Source organism: Streptopelia decaocto (assembly GCF_964273445.1).
Source record: "Streptopelia decaocto genome assembly, chromosome: 4".
NCBI classification, from domain to species: domain Eukaryota; kingdom Metazoa; phylum Chordata; class Aves; order Columbiformes; family Columbidae; genus Streptopelia; species Streptopelia decaocto.
In genome coordinates this window covers 35,620,336-35,641,074 of record NC_138658.1, presented here as the reverse complement: position 1 = coordinate 35,641,074, position 20,739 = coordinate 35,620,336, and the positions used below count along the sequence as shown (strand labels likewise).

The 20,739-nt window shown below is 35.7% G+C and overlaps 1 protein-coding gene across 1 annotated transcript in view; it reads left to right on the top strand.

Annotated features, from left to right (window-relative positions):
• Positions 1 to 20,739, top strand: part of FSTL5 (follistatin like 5) — a gene marked incomplete at its 3' end in the record, with an annotated part of 301,118 nt that overhangs the window by 218,091 nt on the left and 62,288 nt on the right. Inside the window, exon 8 of the mRNA XM_082051029.1 lies at positions 17,739 to 17,859. Coding sequence (XP_081907155.1) covers positions 17,739 to 17,859 — 121 coding nt within the window. The remainder of the gene's footprint in view (positions 1 to 17,738; positions 17,860 to 20,739) is intronic.

Genomic DNA, 20,739 nt, shown 5'->3' with positions numbered 1-20,739 from the left:
CATTTTATTTCAAATGGTCCTGTTATTCAATTGAGATGAAACTACATCTTCCTTTGTAGAGTATGTGCTCCTTCCATGCAAAAGTCTGTCTTTCCAGACGTGTTTATGTTAATAAGAAATGGAATCGCCACACTCTTGGCACAGTAAAATATCAATGCCATGCCATTTTTGTCTACGAGATGTTTTAAATTTTGTGCAGCATATTTAAAAATGTTTGGAATTCTGTGAAGTTCCTGCTATTGTCACTTACTGTTAATCAAAGATGACTGAAATCCTGTTTTGCCTTCATGTTTATGACATGTTATACATACGTTTTAACATCAGACAAGAAATTCATTTTGAAAAAGGCTTTGAAGTTGAAGCCCTGAGTGTTGAAAACTTACATTATAATTTATAGTAAATGGAAGGCAGGGAGTAAAAGCTGCGTTTTCTCCCACTGTTCTGTATTAAAGATCTTATTTCTGACAAGAATTCTATGATCGGTTAGCAACTGTTGATGGTAGGTTTACATTAGAGTAAAATATAATTGAAACCAAGGGTTAGCTAGAGGGATCACAGAATGGTAGGTAGGGACCTCTGGAGATCCTCTAGACCAACCCACCTGCTATAGCAGGTTCACCTAGAGTAGATCGCACAGGAATGTGTCCAGGCAGGTTTTGAATGTTTCCAGGGGTAGGAGACTCCACAGATTCTCTGGGCAGCCTGTTCCCGTGCTGTCACCCTCAAAGTTGCTGTGGTTTAACCCGAGCTAGCAATATAACCACAATAGCCACTCACTCGCCCCCTCCCTGCTTCCCCTTCCTTTCCCCCCCCCATAATAGGGGAGAGAATCAAAAGGGAAGGGAGAAACTTGGATTGAGATAAACACAATTTAATAAAACAAAAAATACACTACTAGTATAAATAAAAGATACTCAAGGCAATTCCTCAGGAACTCTGTCCACAACTGAGCAGCCAGTCATAAGCCACACTTGGTCCCAAAGTCAATCCCAGAGAGAGAAAAGAGAGGATAAAGGCAGGAAAAGCCCAGACGCCTCTGCAAAATGTCAAAAGGCCGGGCTAAATGGCCCTACCAAAACTCCCCTGGCTGTACCCCAGAGAGAGAGAAAGTGAAAGAGAAGAGCAAAACTGCAAGGTCCCAACTATCCTTAAATATGAAGCATGACGCTAATGGAATGGAAAACTCTTATTAATCAGTCTAGACGCTAGTCAAGCTTTGCCTCATCCATGCACCCCTTCCTTGATGCCTCACACTTGTGGGCAGAGTGCTCAGAATGTCCTTGGCTCTCAGACTAGAGCAATTAAAAACATTAACTCTGTGCCGGGATGTTATCTTCTTGTTCTCAAACTAAGTCCAAATAATGAGCATGCTAGCTATGAAAAAGAAAGGTTTCTAACTGCATGAAGAAAATTAACCCATTTTTGTTCAAACTAGCACAAAAGTAAAGAAGTTTTCCCTCATGTTTAGATGGAACCACCTATGATTCAGTCTGTGTGTGTTGTCCCTATCCTATCATTGAGCACCACTGAAAAGAGTCTGATCTCATCCTCTTGAAACTTTTGTTGAGATATTTATAAGCATTGTAAGATCCCTTCTCAGCCTTCTCTTCTCCAGGCTGAACAGACCCAGGTCTCTCAGTCTCTCCTCATAAGAAAGATGCTTCAGACCCCTAATCATCTTCGTAGCCTGCTGCTGGACTACCTCCAGTAGTTCCTTGTCCTTCTTAAACTGGGGAGCCCAAAACTGGATGCAGTACTCCAGATGTGGCCTCACCAGGGCAGAGCAGAGGGGGAGGATAACCTCCCTGGACCTGCTGGTCACACTTTTCCTAATGTACCCCAGGATACCGTTGGCCTTCTTGGCCACAAGGGCACAGTGCTGACTCATGTTCAACCTATTGTTGACCAGAACTCCCAAGTCCTTCTTTGCAATGCTGCTTTTCAGCATGTCCAAACCTAAACTGTACTGGCGCCTGGGGTTATTCCTCCCCAGGAGCAGGACCCTGCACTTGCCCTTGTTGAATTTCATCAGGTTTTTCTCTGCCCAGTTCTCCAGCCTGTCCAGGTCTCACTGAATGGCAGCACAGCCATCTGGTGTGTCAGCCACTCCTCCCAGTTTGGTATCATCAGCAAACTTGCTGAGGGTGCACTCGGTCTCTTCATCCAGGTCATTGATGAGCAGTTTGATCAGAACTGGACCTAGTACTGACCCTGGGGAACTCCACTAACTACAGGCCTCCAACCAGACTCTGCACCATTGATCACAGCCCTCTGAGCTCTGCCATCCAGCCAATTCATGATCCATTTCACTGTGCATTCATCCAGCCCACACTTCCTGAACTTGCCTATGCAAATATTGTGAGGGATGGTGTCAAAAGCCTCAGTGAAGTCAAGGTAGACAATATCTACTGTTCTTCTCTGGTCTGCCAGCCAGTCATACCATCATAGAAGGCTATCAGGTTGGTCAAACACGATTTCCCTTTGGTGAACCCATGCTGACTACTCCTGAGAACCTTCTTTTCCTCCATATGCTTGGAGATGATATCCAGGATCAGCAATAAGAATAGAACTTCTTGCATTTACTGTCTATGAGAAAAATTTGTATGATGCTATTTCAGTAATACAGTCATATATGGTGACAGTAGCATAGAAGCTTTCCAGTGAATAGTTTTGTCACATTTTTCCATATGAAAGCATAGAACAAAAGTGAAAAAATAAGGTATAGTATATATAGTTTTATGGTTCATAAAGAACTTGTACTTCTAATGAATTTTTAGGTCTGTTACAGAAAGTGGTAGTTAAAAAAAAGTTAAATACTGGAGAGGAATGTAAACAATGATGGTGTATTGAGAAGTAAAATTATTTTGGTAGATCTCATAGAAACTTGAAATCTTTTAACAAAGACTTAGCTGCTCTTGCAACAGAAGAGGATTACTTATCATGATTGGCACAGCAGTAGTAAAATTGAAGCAGTGGATGTCTCACAAAAAAAGGGAACCTGTTAGTCTCAATTCAAAGAAAGCACAAGAATATGGTCGTGACTCAGTGTGATACTTTGATTCGCATAGTAGTATTTTATATAATGTTTTTTGTTTAAGTGGAATTTATGCTCTTTTCAGTTGTGCAATGGTAAGTACTTGTGTTTGATTTAATTTTTTTTGTAACTGCTATAATGCATAGGAAACCTATGTACCTCAATTAGGCACCTCAAAATAATGCACAGTTTACTAAGTTTTGCAAGTGGTAGGATATGGTAAACTTTATATGTATAACAAATGATGTGAGTGTTTAATAAGAACAAAGTTGCTAAATATCAGCAAGCTTGCTTTACTACTTTGATAACAACCAGAAAATATTAATGACCACTATTCACAATCCCTTTAGGAAATGGGGCATTTTCATCCTCATTACCATGACTTGAAGACAGACTAGATATAACAGAAAGAGATGTACCAGAAAGAAGTAACACAAATATCTTGCTGATCATAACGTATAAAAAGGATAACATTTTGTTAGTTCAGCATTATGTTGTTATAGTTGTGTATACAACCATCAAAATTTATGTTACCTGTAGGCTTATTAACTTCATATTAGAAGTTAATATTATTAGAAGTTCATATTATTGGCTTCATATTAGAAGAAGAACAGATGTCATACTTGGTGCAGCTCTAGAAAATGCGTTTCTCAATGCCACCACAGGCTTAATTTTTTTTTTTTTGGACAACTTTCTGAATCCCGTAATTTGACTTGTTATGTACTAGGATCTTCTTGCAAAAGCTTAGAGTTTACCTGTTCAGAAACCATGACCAAAGGATACAAAGGCTACCCCTAAAAAGTATCATCACAATTTCATTATGTAGAGAGAGGAAAAAAAAAAAAAAAAGAATAAATGAAAGAATTTTTCCCACATATCTAGTTTCAGTGGTTACAGTGAAAGTCTTGAGGAAGTTACCCACTGAAGTTTATTTTCTTTCATTGACATCACAGCATTGATCTTGCCTAGTAAAGCTTTCTTATAATAAAATATTAGATTGATGAACATACAATGTTGTGTTAGTCATTTGAACACAGGCAATGTGTGTGTGATGCTTTCAGATAACTAAGGTTGGAATTAAATGTAAATTGTCTCAGCTTTCAGGTTTTTTTATTAATGTAATTCAGCGTTTGTATGTTGTACTCCAACTCATACTGTGCTTATTTCAGAAAGAAAGAGATTTGCTGTTTGCTTAAAAGGCTCTAAGAAAAATACTTTTTCTGAGCATTGAGTCTGTCAATCTGGGCTAGACTCTTGTTAAGCAAAGCTACTGTGCAAGCACTCAAGCTCTCCAAATTTTGATTTTATAAGCAAAGAGCAAAGAATGGCAGTCAGCAGGTGCTACTCACTTTGTTGTATATGCAAGCGTCTACTTTAAAAAAATAATTTATATAGAAATGGCATCTTTCTAATTGTGTATGTACCTGTTTCTTACACAACATACTTGGTAGCGAACTGACACAAATGGCGTTGTATTAATAATCCCAGTAATGTGTGTCACTGGCCCTATTTTGCCTTGACTGTGTCTGGAAATCATACATTAATGCTGCATATAAAATGATGTATCATCTTAAAGAAAACTATTGAAGTTACAATATGCCTTTTTTTTTTTCCTCTTTGTACACTAAGTTGAAGCAAATCATTCTGATTTTCATAATCAGGTTTGAAGGTATTAGGTTTATTTTTCCTTTTTTTTTTCCCATATCTCCTTTTCAGCTACCACATAGCAGAACATTCCCTACCAATCCCTATCTTTTTTGTTTTAGATACTCTTGTCTGCAAGTTATTTGAAAGCTGTATGTGTTTGACAAGGTATTTTATTGCCTGTTGTCTGGTTTATCACACATACACAAGGTAATTTGTAATAAAACAAAATTTATCCCACGGAGCTTTTGTGGACTGCGTAAAGCTTGAAGACACTCTCCCTACCTATTTGTCTCATTCCTGGGTAGTTCAGAAATACATGGGGTGGATTGGATGAAAATTGGCTGAAAATTTTAGTAATATGAAAGTATAAAGGGTTATTTTTACATTGTTTGTAGATTCTCTTGAGTTTATAAAGAAACATTCTGGGAAAGTTGCTTCTGTGAAATGAAATAAGTGAGTTCTATTACTTTAAGATGAGCACAGTTCAGGAATCAAAGGGATGAATTATGGCCAGCATAAGAAAAGGACTTTGTGTTCATAAAGCTAAAGCTGAAACCCAGTATTTTATACAATTAGGAAGATCAAAAACGCCACTAAACTTTATAAATTTAAAACAAAAGTGCTTGTAATCTAAGTGACTGAAAATCAATTCAGTCTTATCCCAGTGTAATTATGAAAAGTTGATTTTTCTAGAATCTGTAAAATTTAGGAAATACTCAGTGATGTCTTTGCACTCTTCCTACAAAGAAGATGTGTTTAAAGAAAGTAAGTAGGAGTGGAGATGATCTCATCAAGCTCATTCCACAAATCTGACACTAAATTGAGTCACCTTAAGATGTAAATTGTGTCAGGACTTGCTTCTTTGGAGCGTCCTAGCACTTAGATATCACTTGGAATGTGATCTGATACAAGTAAACTCCACAATGCAAGCTAATTTCTTCTTTGCTTGGAGTGTAATAATAAATACATCTACAATAAAAGTGGATTTAAAAAAATTGGTTTGGGGGAATTGTAATAAACTGTGGTAACTGGAAAATTATTAAAAATTCATGTTATGAATGCTAAATTGAAAAATATATGAGAAATGAATGTCAAATAGCTTTCTCTGATTAAATCTGATTATATAACATTTTTTTCTGCTAAAAAGGAGTAGAAATTAAATGGTATATAAATCACTCTGAAGATCTCTGTGTGTAACATGAACCAGTAAAAAAGAGAGCTGTATCAGAGCATGCTGAAATTTCCATTTAGAGTAAGCTGTATCTACTCAGTTGGAGATTTTGAATATCTAAATAAATTATCAGTCATTATTGCAGATTCATAGCGAGATAGCATAAAGTTACAGAGTTTTTGGGGAGGTAAAAGATCAGTGACGTCTTATGGCTACCCTCACGAGCTCTAGTACTTTGGCAAAGCTGTCACTTACGTCTAATTTCTATCTCCCATATATAAGATCCAAATTATTTTTACACGACTATGTATAAAATGAAGTTATTCTCACTGGTGATCTAGGAGTGAGGGGTTTTATGGCACTTTTCTGTGTGGTCTGTCTACAGGTTCTTAGGAAACTTGTAACATTATTAGGTTTCAAATAGAAAACCAATTTTTTAGTCCACTGACATAGTCTGAAAAGCAAAAAGCAGCTACATGTTTTCCATAGAATAATGGATTATAACATTTATTAGATGTTACAGTTTCCTCATGAAGTGAAAATGCAGTCTTTGCTGTATCCAAGAGAATAAGGGAAAAATCATACCTCTCTACTTATTTTAGGTACAGTGTTACTCTATTCATTTGTAGTCACAGAAATAATATTTTTCTTGGATTTGCAAAATACAGACAAATCCTGTTCAACTAGTGGTCAGGGCTCATGCATTCAAAGTCTTATTTTAGGAAGAGATAACAGAGGGTGATCTCTGCATTGACCATTTGTAAGACAAGCTTAGGAAAATATGTGTGAAGGTTTCCTCAAAATCTGAGATTTACTTTGAAGTTCTGAATTACTCACTGGATGATCCGCCCTTTCTCCCCATTGGGAGTAGAGTGATGCTAGCAAGGCTACTTTGCTGTGCTGAAAAATACTCTTGTAAAAATTACTCCTTTTTTTTTTTTTTTTTTTTTCCTTAATCTCCCCAGTGTCAAGAAACACGAGGGACCAATGAAATACTTATGATGTCTACTTGTAGCTAGGAAGTTTGTGGTCAGCAGAGAGAGGTAGACAGTAACTCAAAGATATGAGCACAAAGACAAATCCACCAAACTGCCACATGAAAGGATTTTGCTACCTTTTAGCTGTCTCAGCTGACTGTAAAAGCAGCTTAGGAAGATTAATTTCCCTTGATTAAAGTTAGCCTGCATTAATAACCACGAACTGTTGTCTGGTGTTACATTCTTCAGAATAAAGTTTTAAGATCCTGCTACTTTATACTTGTCAAGGGTTTGAATTGCGGGGTGACAATAAAACCCTGGCAGATGTATTGTTAACCTCCTCTTCCCCCCACTTCCCCCATTTGCCCCTCCCTCTCCCCCCCTTCCCACTAAGGACAGGCGATAGGGAGGGAAAGAAGGATAGAGAGAGAAGAGTTGGAACAACTAAAAATGTTTTACTAATGCTACTAATAAGAATAGAGAAAATAATACAAAATATACAAAACCAATCTTCAAAGTCTCAGCAACTGCAGAGCCGGCACCCGAAGTCCTGGACTGGACTCTGCAGCCAGCCGGAGCTGGATTCAGTCTCTCACTAGGCCTCAGTTCACAGGGACGACTAGCAAGGTCCTCTCCTAATGTCAGCCATAAGCAGAAGGGAAAAGAAGGCAAAAGGGAAAAAGGGACGAGATCCTCGTGATCTCCCACTTTTATATGAAGTATACACATGAATGGAATGTTATACACAGTTGGTCAGTTTCTTGGCCACCTGTTTCTCGCCCCTCTCGCGAGATGTCCATCCATGCTTATCAATAAATTTGCATTCCATTGCTATGTTTATCAAAACATGTATCTGGTTCTGCAGGAAAATGCAGCTAATATGAAGGCTTTAGCTGACAGGCAAATTCACTAAAAGAGAAACTTGTTTTTAACAAAACCAGGACAATACTATACATGCTACTACTGTATATACTATTACTATATGCTACTACTTACTCTGTTACAGTCTGTTCTTTCTTTAGGCTTTGACTTGATTTACAATTTTCTGTCAGTCTGGTTCTTCAATGAGTGGATTTACTGTAGATTCACAATTTTTTTCTATTGCAGCTGTAAAATACGAGATTGAGAGAAGGAATGCAAAATCTGTGCTTAGGAAATTTTGGTTTTGTTTTCCCTCCTGATCTAGAAGGAAAACTTAAAGTCTTGGATTTGTGCCAAATGCAATTATTCTCACATTTCTTTTAGAATTTAATTTCTTTCTGACATGCAATAGCAAACTGCAGAGTTGAATTGCTCTGCGAACACGAACAGAGAAACTGATTACTTGGAAAGCAAGAGTTGTAAAATTGACATTAGCATGAAAAGCTTGAGCTGAATTTATCTGGCAAACCAAGCATACATCAATAATTATTTTTGAAAAATGTTTCTAGTTAACCCTCAAAAGGTTATCTGCTCTCTGTGTCCTTGTAATAAAGTAAGTTACAGATACTGAAAAGTAATTACGTAAAATATGAACAAAAATGTGACATTAGTTTTACTGGTACTTCCCTGAGTCGACTGAAACCAAATGCAGAAAGGGTGGAGGGATATATAGGAAAAGAAGGGGATTATGTGTACTGCCTGTGTTTTGCAACTGGACAACTATTGTTTTGAAAATATCTGAATGGCTGCAATTATTGATACAGCTTTTCCACAGTAGATCAATGTAAAATTTTAGTTTTTAAGTGCGAATTATTTTCTTGATCAGTTCAGAGACAGATGATTCTTTTTCCGCATAATAAAATCAAAATTTCCCTTTAAAAAGGAAGAGGGAAAAGTCCCGACCCGAATTGTGTTGTCATTATCACTGAGCTAATATAACTGTGTGACAGTGCTTATATTATTAACCACGAGTGAAAAATATACCAACCAATATACTTTTCTTTTTTGTTGTAGGGTTGTCAAAGACTGCAAATAGAAATACAGGTTTCATATGTAATCAAAAAGCTATTAATTCAAATATTTGGTGCTTGCTAAGTCCATATTTTAAGGACCCACTAAGCTATTTTTTTCTGTCCAAGTATAACATAACTAAGAATTCACATCTCCAGTTCTCATGTTCTCATTCCTGTATTCTTTTCGTATTGTCCTTGTTACCATTCTGTTTTCGCTCCCTTCCCCAAAGTGTGAAGTTTTGGAGTTAAGAGTAATATTTTGAAGTTCTTTAGAAGATTAAAATTGTAAGGTCATAAGAAGATTGTATAAGTTGTTTCTTCTGACCTACATCAAACAAGTCCCATAAAAACAGTACAGTGAAAGTGTCTAAGTGTAAAGTGTGGTGCATAAAAATGACTTTTTGCTGGTGTTCCAGGAAAAAACATGTAGAATTTATCAGTTGCCAGAAACTGAAGTTACAGAGAGAAAATTTCCAAAAAAGATTCTTGACAAGTTCGTAGATCTCTTAGATACAATGTGCTCAGTTTTATAAAATGTTGGAATCTTGGTTCTCAGTGGAAAAAGCTGAGGCTGAAATTCTGGTCAGAAAGTTATCATCTAGGACTAAAAAATTAGGAGAGTAAAATAATTATAATAACAACAACCACCCTAAACAACAAAAACAAACAAACAAAAACCACATAAGAACCAGAAAATATTTCAAATTTTTTTAGTTCAAGATTAATACTTTGCATCACTCAGAATATGGAAGACCCAGGTTCTAAGCCTTAGTTTGGATTATGTACATGAATGGTTTAGCTATGGTATACATATATATTACTTGGGACTCCAAGAACTAGATCAAAAGTTATTTTGTGAGAGACTTAGGCCTTTTTTTCTAGAGCAATCATGTTTTCTGATTTAAAAAAAAAAAAAAATGAAAGTATCTTCTGCCAGTTTTGTGTATAATGGTTTCAGATCACTGAAATCTAGAGCTCATTCCTAATTCAGTTTTCTGAACTTCTTAAATTCTCAGAACTGAATTCTGAGTTATGTGTTGGAAGTGAGATTTGGGCAGAGAACAGTGTGGATACAATGAGTGAAAAGGAAAATGAGGGCATGATAATTTTCATTTTGGGGGAGATGCTTTTTTGGGTGATGTCTGTGGTCTCTAGCTGAAAGAATACTCAATATTTGGAGTAGAAGAGGTTTTTATACAAAGAAAACCAAGTAATTTAAGAGCAATATATTGACAATAAATTAACTGTGGTTTACAAAAAAAAAAGCAAAGCCAAAACAAAAAAAATCCTAGTCTCTATGCTGATGAACAAATTCAAGCAGTCTGTTTCATTATACATTCTCCTGTGGGGAGAGCTGGCAACAGTCTGTCTAGAGCTGGTAATGAAGAACTGCAGGCAAATGATCATAGTATCTCTCATGTGCAAAGCATTAGCATATGAAAGCAAGTTATAAAACCAAAAGAAATAATTATTGATTTATAAACAAAAATAACCTTTAGGTTTCTGTTGCTTTAACACTAAGACAGCTAAGCAAAGATTAATTGTCAAATGAATGTTTTCTTTCGTAATTCCTGTACTCGTTATTCGTAACACGTATCATAATTCTTAAATGTCAGGTCCTTCAACAGAACAGAGTTGCAGTGGAATAATTGTTGAAATAATTGTTCAATTCTATTTTTTTTATGCATGACAGAAATAATTAGAGCTTCTCAATTTAACAGTAAAAATGCCATGCTAGTTCTATTTGAAAGTAGTCTATTTAACAAAAATTGAGCTTGTATCAATGTTTTAGGGTCAACAAATATTTTTTCAAAACGTAAAAAACCCCTTTTCTGTGTGTATTGCTATTAATTTTTGAAGGCTCTGTTTCAATGATGCTTGTGTGTGTTTGTATGGATGCAGGTTTTTTTAATTAACTTAGCTGATGAGTTATTCTGTAAAACAGTAAATATATGTCAATATTTCATGTCAAGGAACTCTGGACTTCGCCATCCCTTTCCAAACTCTGCTTACAACATTCAGTTGTCTTTCTGTTGAATTGTTTGCTTTCATTAACAAAACAAACATTGAACTCAGTATAAACAATAAGCTAGGGATATTTGTTTTGTAGTTGTAAAAAGAATGCAAACCAAAGCAAGCCAAAAACCAAAACCAACTACAACAACAAACAAAACCCTCATCCATAGAACCCAAAATTTGAGTGATGAAATTACGATATCATGCAGGAATCCTATTGAAATACCGATGCACCTGAGCCACAGGGATGTTTTATCGATGGTTCCTGTGAAAAAGAAGAGAGAAGCCATAACACAGATATGTATTTACTTAGAAAACAGCCGTGGTACCTAAAGATATCATCATGCTGCACTGAATTAGTGGAACAGGTTGGTGTGCTTCAAAGCAATATGTAGTAATATAAGGAATGCGAAAGTAGTCTCCAGATTGCATTGTAGCAGCTAAATGTTAATATATTCCATCCTATGTCACATTTAGTTCAGAAATACTGTTGCAGAGACTAGGCAAAAAATTTTTGACATCAATAATATTAGCCACTTGCTAGATAAAGTGTAAGTACCTCTAGTGTGGCTCTTTTGAAGAGCTGTTTTTCATTCTTCCACTAATAATTTGAAGAGCAACACTTTGAAAATGTCTGTTTAGCTAGTAAGGGGAAAAAGTTAATTGAACTTACTGCTTCATACACTTTAGAAAGAGATAAAGATAAAAAATCATTCATGTAGAAAGATCGCTGGAGTTCTTCAGGTGGATTTTTTTTGAAAGGAAATCCAGTTGTTTTGCTTGACATAATGAAAGTTGAAAAGTAAGCATTAAAGTTTTTTTTTTTTTTCTTTATTTTTGCAGTGGTAACCGATATAATAGCATATTGAAGGCTTGTTATGAATAGTGTCTGTATAACTGAAGTGCTAATACAGAAAACAGTAGTTATCTTAAGAAAGGCAAGTTATTGACAGTCTTACCAAGTGGGTTAATTTTTAGGTGGGTTATTTTCTTCTCTTAATGAGCAACTAGCAGAATGAGCTGAAGCACCGAGTTGTGCAGTGTGCAGTTTAGTTGCCCAAACACCTTTGGACAAAGAAACACGGCGACATATATGCTTTCTGAATAAATATTTTGAGTATATTTAGGGAAAGAAAACTGGAAAATTAAAGGGAAGTTTATCTAGATTTCAATTTTCATGTCTAAATTTTAGTCTACAAGAAGATTGAAGATGTTATAAAGAAAGGCATCTTGAGTGAAACATGAGGATGAAATCACTCAGTTTATGTTCTCTGGGAAAGAAGAAAAACTGGAAAGTAATGCAGCGAGGACTGAAAAAAGTAAATCCCAATAAATTAGGAAAGTAGTAGTTGAGATCATGGAAGAATGTAAGAATAGTCATAATAGAGCAAAAGTTCATCCAGCTCAGTATTTTGTCATTGATAACATTCAGAGGATAGAATGTAAGAATAAGACAGCACATAGTAATCTTTTTTATCAGTTATTTTACTGTGTATCTTACAGACTACCTGAATGAGATATTAGAGCTATGTTTTCTGTTTTTAAAAGCTTTTGGTAGACTGTTCTGTGAATTTGAAGAATTTACAGAGAAGGTTACAAACTTTTTGAAGAAATGAAGATTGAGTTGCTTTTAATGATATGCATATGAGATTACTATAAATATAAAGGCACAAAGGAACTAAACTGTTTTCTGCTGGGATGTTGCCTTTTAGGAGCAAACTGACAGCACAGAGTTTAAATGGGCTTGGATGCCAAAACACTTAAATCACAGATACATGCGGTTTCACAAATTATGCAACTTCCCTGTTCCACAGGAGACACGGTGCAGTCTAGGAGAGAAGCTGGAGTGGGGGGGTGAGTGTGGCAGCCCATTATGTGACTTTCCTGTCCTACAGCGTGGGAGGTGTCTCAGTCCAGACTTGAGCAGGTCAGCATAGCAGGTCCATCTGGGTGATGAGCAGTCCTGAACCTGGGGTGTGGGATCCCCCAAATGCCTCTTTGGTTCACTTTCCTTGAGTGTCTTTATTTCCTGTTGAAGTTGTCCTCTGTGTACCCATTGAGTCTCTCACATGTCTGTGTCATCTCTCCCTTGAGAGACCTGGTCTCTCCCCTGGCACTTTCAGTTACAGGATTGGATAGAGAATATTTTGGGTCTTGATTGGCGTGTCCAAATTCATTCAACACCAACAACTGCCTGTTGTCTTCACCAGTGCTCGGTCTTCACCCCTCAAAATCTTTCAAATTCTCATTATCTTTTCAGAGGCGTTTTCACACCAATTAACAGATTGCTTGTGCTAAGTTAACCTCAATTGTTATAACCAAATTTCACACAAGCTCTACCTATGCCAACTACCACACTGGACCAAAGCAGGATAAGCTTTGGTCACAAGCAGGTAACTTTGTCAATGTGATCATGCAGTATGTTTGCTATATTTATAAATTTTAATGCAGCTGAGCCTTATTGTTTTTCTATATTAATCTTAGTCAAATTTCCTCCTATAATATAGTAACAGGCTTTCTGGATAGAGGAAATAGCACAGATATCCTATTTCTTGATTTTTGTACAAATTTTTACACCTTGGTAAGTTCAGGAAATGTTATCTAGATGCCACCAATTTATGAAGGTCTGCAACTGTGTTTAAGATAGCACTAATTTAGACTAATAAATTCAAATTAAAGAAATAGATGGAAAAGTATAGGAAATCCATCAAGGAAAATGGCCATGTTTTGCATTTAGGAAAATCAACTTAAAATTAGCTCATATCAGCATATAATCTGAAACAATTGGTTAAATTAAACATCTGGAAGTTATAGTGGATAACAGGCTGAATGTGAGTTTCACTGTAATCAAAAAAGAAAAAAACTACCAGTTTTTTTTCCAATTGCTTTGGAGGTAGGGCAATACATAATGGAATTAAATTATAGCAACATAAATGTAGATTTCATAATAGGGAAGCTAGGTACATACAAAGTCTCGAACCTCTTTCTTAGAGTATTTAAGTAACAGATTTGAATAACATGACTGTTTCCTAAATAAATATCTCAGTAGATTCCCTCTCAAAATTAAAAAAAAAAAGTTTTTCTTCAGTGCTAACTTTCAATGGAGGTACGGTAAATGGTTTTGCAGACCAGTTCACACATTCAGGCAATAATGTCGCATGTATAGCTAAAACCATGATCATTATGCAAGCATTGGCCATTATATGTTACCTGAACTTTGGTATGTCTGTGTTACTTTTCCTTGCCAATTGCTGCTCAATATGAAATCAAAAATACACAAGTAGAACACAAGGAAATGCTCTACTGGACCTCATTATTTTTCACAGAACAATGAAGGAAAGCAAGGATCTTGCGCTTGTCACTGGTGTGATGCTGAGGACCTCAGTATTGCCTTGTTTATTTTTTAAAAAATGAGTCCAAGTTTAACTGAAAAGTGTAAAAGAAACAGCATCTCTGAGTTAATGTAGATTTTTTTTCCTCCCCTTGATACAGGGAGACTATTCTTTTGAGCTTCACCGACACTACAGTAGTTCTGGGGCAGTTGCAGAATGTATATATAAAGGTTTAAGGCAATTTCAGCCAAAGAATTTGCTAAATTACGTGTTCTTGCTTAAACTCAAGATGATATATCCCTCTGTAATACTTCATATGACTGCAGCTTTAGTCTCTGTGATGCAAGAATTCTGCTCCGGATATTTCTGGGTATTACCCACATTTGAATTGGTTACCCTTGTTGAAATGGACTGTGGAATGCATCCCAGAGTGGTAGGGTGGAACTAGTATGGGTATTTTATGATGTAAGGAAAGAGGTGCTTCTAAAACTGTTGTCTAAAATGCTGTCTAAAAATGTTATGATGCATATTTAAACACCTATTTAGATGGTCCCTCCCTCCCCCATCCCCCCCCCCCCCCTTTTTTTTTCCTCTATGACTCTTTTTGTACTTTTTTTTTTTTTCCCCACATCACTATCAGTTACAGACAGGTTTGATTATGAAGGGCAACCAAGGAGAAAGTTTCAGATGTCCAAAGCTCATACTCTTTTCTATCATTGACATGTAGAATAGAAGAATTTACTTTCAGACCTTCATACTTTTTTTTTGCAGATATAATCACATAATGTCACAGATGTTTCCTCCTATCAAACATCTGTAAAATTTTGAGCTTAAAGATGGAAAAGGAGAAACGAAAGATGCCTGAGTCCGAACTATGAAAAGAGAAAGTACAGTGTTGTGGCTGTATCACAGGAGATTTCACTAGTCTAAATACATGTGTTTATAAAAGTTCTTATGTCACTTGTGTAAATGCTCTTGTTTTTTCTTAAACAGTACATTTGCTCAGACTCCAGAGTATGATTATCTTGAAGAGTTCTGAAAACTGGCAATTCAAACATGATTTATCCAATACTGCTATGTTCTCTGTTACAGAATTCAACATTAATACATCTTTTTCTCATATAATCGTGTAAGTAGTTGATAAAAACCTAGGCAATGCAGTGGCTGTTCACCTTGGACACTACTAGTTCCTTCTCCCCTAACATCAGCAGATGTTGATTGCTTCCTAGAGTTGTGTTCAAGTAAGTTGGACTGGAAGAACATTTTTATAATGCCTTAGTGTTTACCTCTAGTTTGAGTATGGTGTCTTAGTCATAATATTAACACACATGATAGAGGAGCCAGTGAAAGGAAATGGTCTACTGGACTTCATGCTTAGAAATACAAGTAACTGGTGGGAAATAAAAAGGTCAGGGCAACCATGGCTGCAGTGGTCATGAGATGGTAGAACTGAGGAAGCAGCAAGGCAAAAAAGCAGGAACATAACCCTGTACTTCAGGAGGGCCTGTTAAATGATATGTTTAGAAGATTCTCATAGTAGACCATGCTGTAAAGAAGAGGTATCTAACATCTGGTTGATTTTCAAAGATCACCTCCTCTATGCTCAAGAATAGTCCATCACAATGAACAGGACATCAAAGTCATCCAGAGACCTGTGTTAATGATCAAGGAATTCCTGGTAGAACTCAAATAAAAAGGAAGAAAGGTGGAAGCAAGGACAGGTGACCCAGGAACAATGTAGGGTAACTATTTGAATGTGAGTGATTAGGAAAGCCAAAGCCCACCTGGAATTGAATCTGATGAGTAACATGAAGGACAGCAAGAAGGGCTTCTGCAGAGATTCAGGGCTATATCAGCAGCAAAAGGAAGACTAAGGTTAATACTGGCCTGCTGCTGAGTGTGGCACAGGACGTAGTGAAAACAGAAGTGGAAGAGGCTGATGTACTAGAAATCGCCTTTGGTATGGTCTATACTCATAACAGTTGCCTTCAAGAATACCAGATCCCTGAAATCACTTTACAAAAGTAGTTCTTCTGTAATGAATGACTGAATCAAATGAGACACATAGATATTGTAGTTTGGTGATTATCTCTGTTCTGATGAGTTAGACAGTCATTGGATACTTTGGACTCAATGTATGAGCCTGCATGTGTGTTTGAATATTTGTGTTGCATCTAATTATAATGTGTTTGTGTGTATAATACCATATCCTATGGTTAGTCACAAGGAGAGGATATTTCAAGTTATGTAAAGATTTTAAAGACTATTTTAGAGGCTGTTTATGTTAAGGGTATAAAATGACTATAAGCCTGCAATGAATAGGTTTAGGATAAAAATAAAGCTGTATTGTATACATAAGAAGACTGAGTTTATGATAGACTGTATTAATGTTAGGCATACGATTATAGAGCATGGGTTCCCTTCCAGAACAGGGGCTGACCTACATAGCATAGGAGATCCAGCACACTTTTTCCTAGAATGAAACAGTGATGATGTTTGCATGTTTTTCATCATCATTTATATACTTTAATTTCTGAATTAAATATTTTACAGTAGAAATTATCTACTAGAGTGAAAATAATTTTTCATAGTTTTACATTTCTACTTTATATTCTTTGCTCAAAAATTCTTTGCACTGTTTTGTGTAAATACACTGCATATATAACAATAAATATTGCTAGGTGAGACTGAAAAGAAACAAACTGTTAACAAGCGACCTTGAAAAAGTAAATAATGGAATATAATGTAGAAAAAACAACTTTTAGCAGGATTTGTACACACTTTAGAATCTGTGAGATGTAGACTGGAAGAAGCTAGATTGGACTAGGACTGTTATTTTAGGGTGGTTCTTGCAGACACGAAAAATAGCAAGGAAAAATAAAACGCTGACTGTTGATTGCTCCATACATTTTTTACAATAATCAGAATAGTTTACGATTTGTGAATTTTAAATGATATTGTATTAATTGAAATTGAACTGAGAATTGGACTCAGAATCAAAATGAGGGTAAGATTCTGCACTCTGATCTAGTGGAATCTATATGCCAATTAAAGATACATTGAAGGATGAAGTTAAAAATAAAGACTCAAACTTGAAGAAAAGTTAGGATTTTTTTTTTCTGTATGCCTGCTCATTTCAAAGGATGACCAAACTTCCACAGGATGTAATTTACCTTGTTAAATTGTGCAGAGATTTAGTTTTTCTGTCTTTTATATCCAATCCAAAATATCTATTTTTCTGTAAATAACTGTCAGAACTAAATATACAACCATTTTACTTCTGAAGAGTTTAATTAATTGTTAAAATGAAACTTGTATTTTCTTTTACAGACACAATATCTAGTTGAAGATGTCCCTTCTCATTGCAGGGGGGCTGGACTAGATGACCCTTAGAAGTGCCTTCCAGCCCAAAGTATTCTATGTTTATATGAATATATGTGGCAAGATCAAACAACTCTGCCATTCACAAATGTAATATTCAGGTTTCAGATTACTATCAGCTGTTCTGTTTTAATATTTATGGTGTTTGATATTTGCATCACAGCTTTGTTGCCAAGATAACAAGCATAATTACCATAGAGATGCAGGCATAATTATGATAACCTTGTTTTTAATCTTTCCCGGTAGGATTTTGGAGATGATGGGTCCTTGTACATTACTAAGGTTACCACAACTCATATGGGAAATTACACCTGTTATGCTGCTGGCTATGATAAACTCTATCAAACTCATATTCTCCAAGTGAATGGTAAGGAAAAATGTTGTAATTACCAATTCATAAGAGACTTAGATATGTATTTGTTGAGCAGATATGTTGTTGGTATTCTACTTCTTTTATATTGTGTTACAGCTTAACAGAAAGAGAGATTTTTTTTTTCCTTATTGTTCTCCTGTGAATAACCTTGAAAAACGATAAAATATAATCATTTTCATTTATTACTTCCATTTGAATAATAGTTATTAAAAGGAGTAAAGATGCTTCAGAGGACATCTTCTGTGCTGTGGGCTGTTCACCTGTTAAGACGTTTAGCAGATTATCTGCAGAATAATAAGTGTTTTTATATATACATATATATATATACACACAGATAAAGTAGTTTTTAGTATTAATTTAGTAATTTTGGAGAACACACTGGGAAAATGAGTGCATAGGTCTGTCATGTTAAGAATGTTGCATTTAATTTGAAATTTGAAATATGCACTAACCATTATTTTAGTAGATTAACTCTAGGCATCTGGATTTGAAACCTTGATCTTTACATTTTTCTATATCTGTTCAAGTTCTAATGACCACTTTCCAAGGCTCTGTACTTGGACAAAACTTAACTACAGTTGTTATCTCCACCATTGTGTTTCTCTGGGAAACTGTCTTAAAGTGTCTATTTATCCATCTCTTTTGATATTCTTTTCCCAGTTTTTCCACCTTTTCCACTCCCAACACTTTGTAAATGGAGTTTCCTCCCTGTGCAAATACATGACATCACCATCTTTTCCTGCTTCCAATTTTTCTTCAGGAATTCTTTTCTGTCATTTAAAAAGTCAGGTAGCAAATACTGGCTAAACTAGTGAGAAGGATGAAGTTTACTCCTACTTTAATTTCTGTATGCATGTCAGAATTATTGATGAATTGGGCATATTAGAAGGTCCTTGACCAACTTTCTTCTGTTTGATGTGTTTTGGTTTACCCTAATTTGTTAACAAAATTATGTTTTTGTCAACATGTTCCCTGCTTGTTCCAATGCATTAAAATCTTAAAGAGGTGTATTGCAACAGTTAAAATACTAGGACTCTGGCTCAGTTTAGCACATGACGCAAAACTGCATTTAATTTGAAGAAGGTTTTCTGTAAGACTAGAAAATCAAGAAACATAATTTGGGATAGGTGAAGGGGGACAACTGTAGATTTCTCTGGTGATGAATTATCTGTCAGGAAATTGTATATTTCATCTGGAAACCACTGTAAAACTTTATGGTGCTGAAGGCAGTCACTGCTGTTGCTGCTCTGTATTATTCATATAAATGTAAAGCTCTCCAAACAAATTGACTAGACCATGTTTGCTCTGCTCAGATAGCTGCTCTTCCACAAGCTGGCACTGGAGTGGTGTCTTCCAACACTCTTGATTTTTTGGGGAGTGAAGGAAAAGAGAAAGGAGTCCATTTGAGCAATAGGATTGTTTGCTGTGCATATTGTGGGTAAATGGAGTTAAAATCATTGAGATTAAAGGTCAAATGAACAGCTCTGCCACAGTTTAGCTCTGTACATCTAAGTGGTAATCTTCCTAAGCACTGGCATGATGGTCAGTTCTTGTAGCTGTGATAATGACTAATTAATATAATGACACTTGTATTAACAGGAGAGTCAGACAAAAGGTTAATGAGATAATGAGGCTTTGCTGATCACAAAGATCTGTGAAGGTTCAGTGAAAACAATTTAATTAGATCTTAAGTTCTTTCTTGATTTCCATTTGTGTAAAATATACATTTTTGTAAAGATTATTTATCTATTTTACATCAACTGGTTTGCAAATATTGTTTGTATATATAAAATATTTGATATCTGCATCTGACCAAAAAAAAACAAGCCTTGAAATCTGCTGTTGTAAAAGCTGAAACACATAGAAAGTTTGTGTTTTCTCATTAACTCAGCGTTTATCAAGTTAAAAATCTATGCTGTCCATAACCACTGGTGTTAATATTACTGATCATGATGGCAGTTACAGACATGATACCTAGATGAGTTTTAATATTTTTTTATACCTCGTTTTTTCTATTTTACAAGCATATATGTTATAGCCTAGATTTTTCAAAGTGTAAATATGAAGATGTTTCTAGACAACAACAAATGTCATTTGCCATATTATAAAAAAAAAAAAAAGGAACTCTACCTTCAAATCCAAACCTGCTCTAAAAATGGTATGTTTATGGAATATGTTACAAATCAGCTTAATATATATGTAGCACCAATGTGACATTTTTCTTTCTGTTATGTATTAGCAATATTATCCTCCTCCCTGAACCTTCACATTGATTTACAAGGCAAGTTTTGTGCAGTGAGGTGACAAGTATTACCCCAACCTTCGTTCCAAGACAAAAGACTTATTAAAAAACCCCAAAGTTTTTGGTACCTTAAGGTAAAGGAAAGAGAGTGCAGGCCCTCAGCCAGATATGAATTGGTGATTTATAGTGTGTGAAGAATTGTTTACCACCATTGTTTTTCCAAAGGAAAAGGAGAGTTATCATATACAGCCTAGTTGGCTATATATATTATGTTTCTTTCTTAAACACATGTATTCTGCCTGGATTCCAGGCAGCTCGAGCAGACTATTTTCTCCCTCTTCCTGCATCTCCGTGTCCCACATAGCTTTTTGAACTGAATGATGGGGGATGGAGATATAGGATTCATTCAATTACATAGTCTATATGATTCTGCTAAATACAATTATGCAATGCCTCCTCTCCCCTCCCTTTTTAACCTACATAATGATGTCTCCCTTATAAAGTAGGCTTCTTTAGGTTAAGATGTTAGAACAGTCATCACTTAAGATTTGCTTTCTGCTAATATTTATGGTCAGTTACACAAAAAAACGATGGAAATGAACCCAGAGTTTACATCAAACTTGTCATATCAA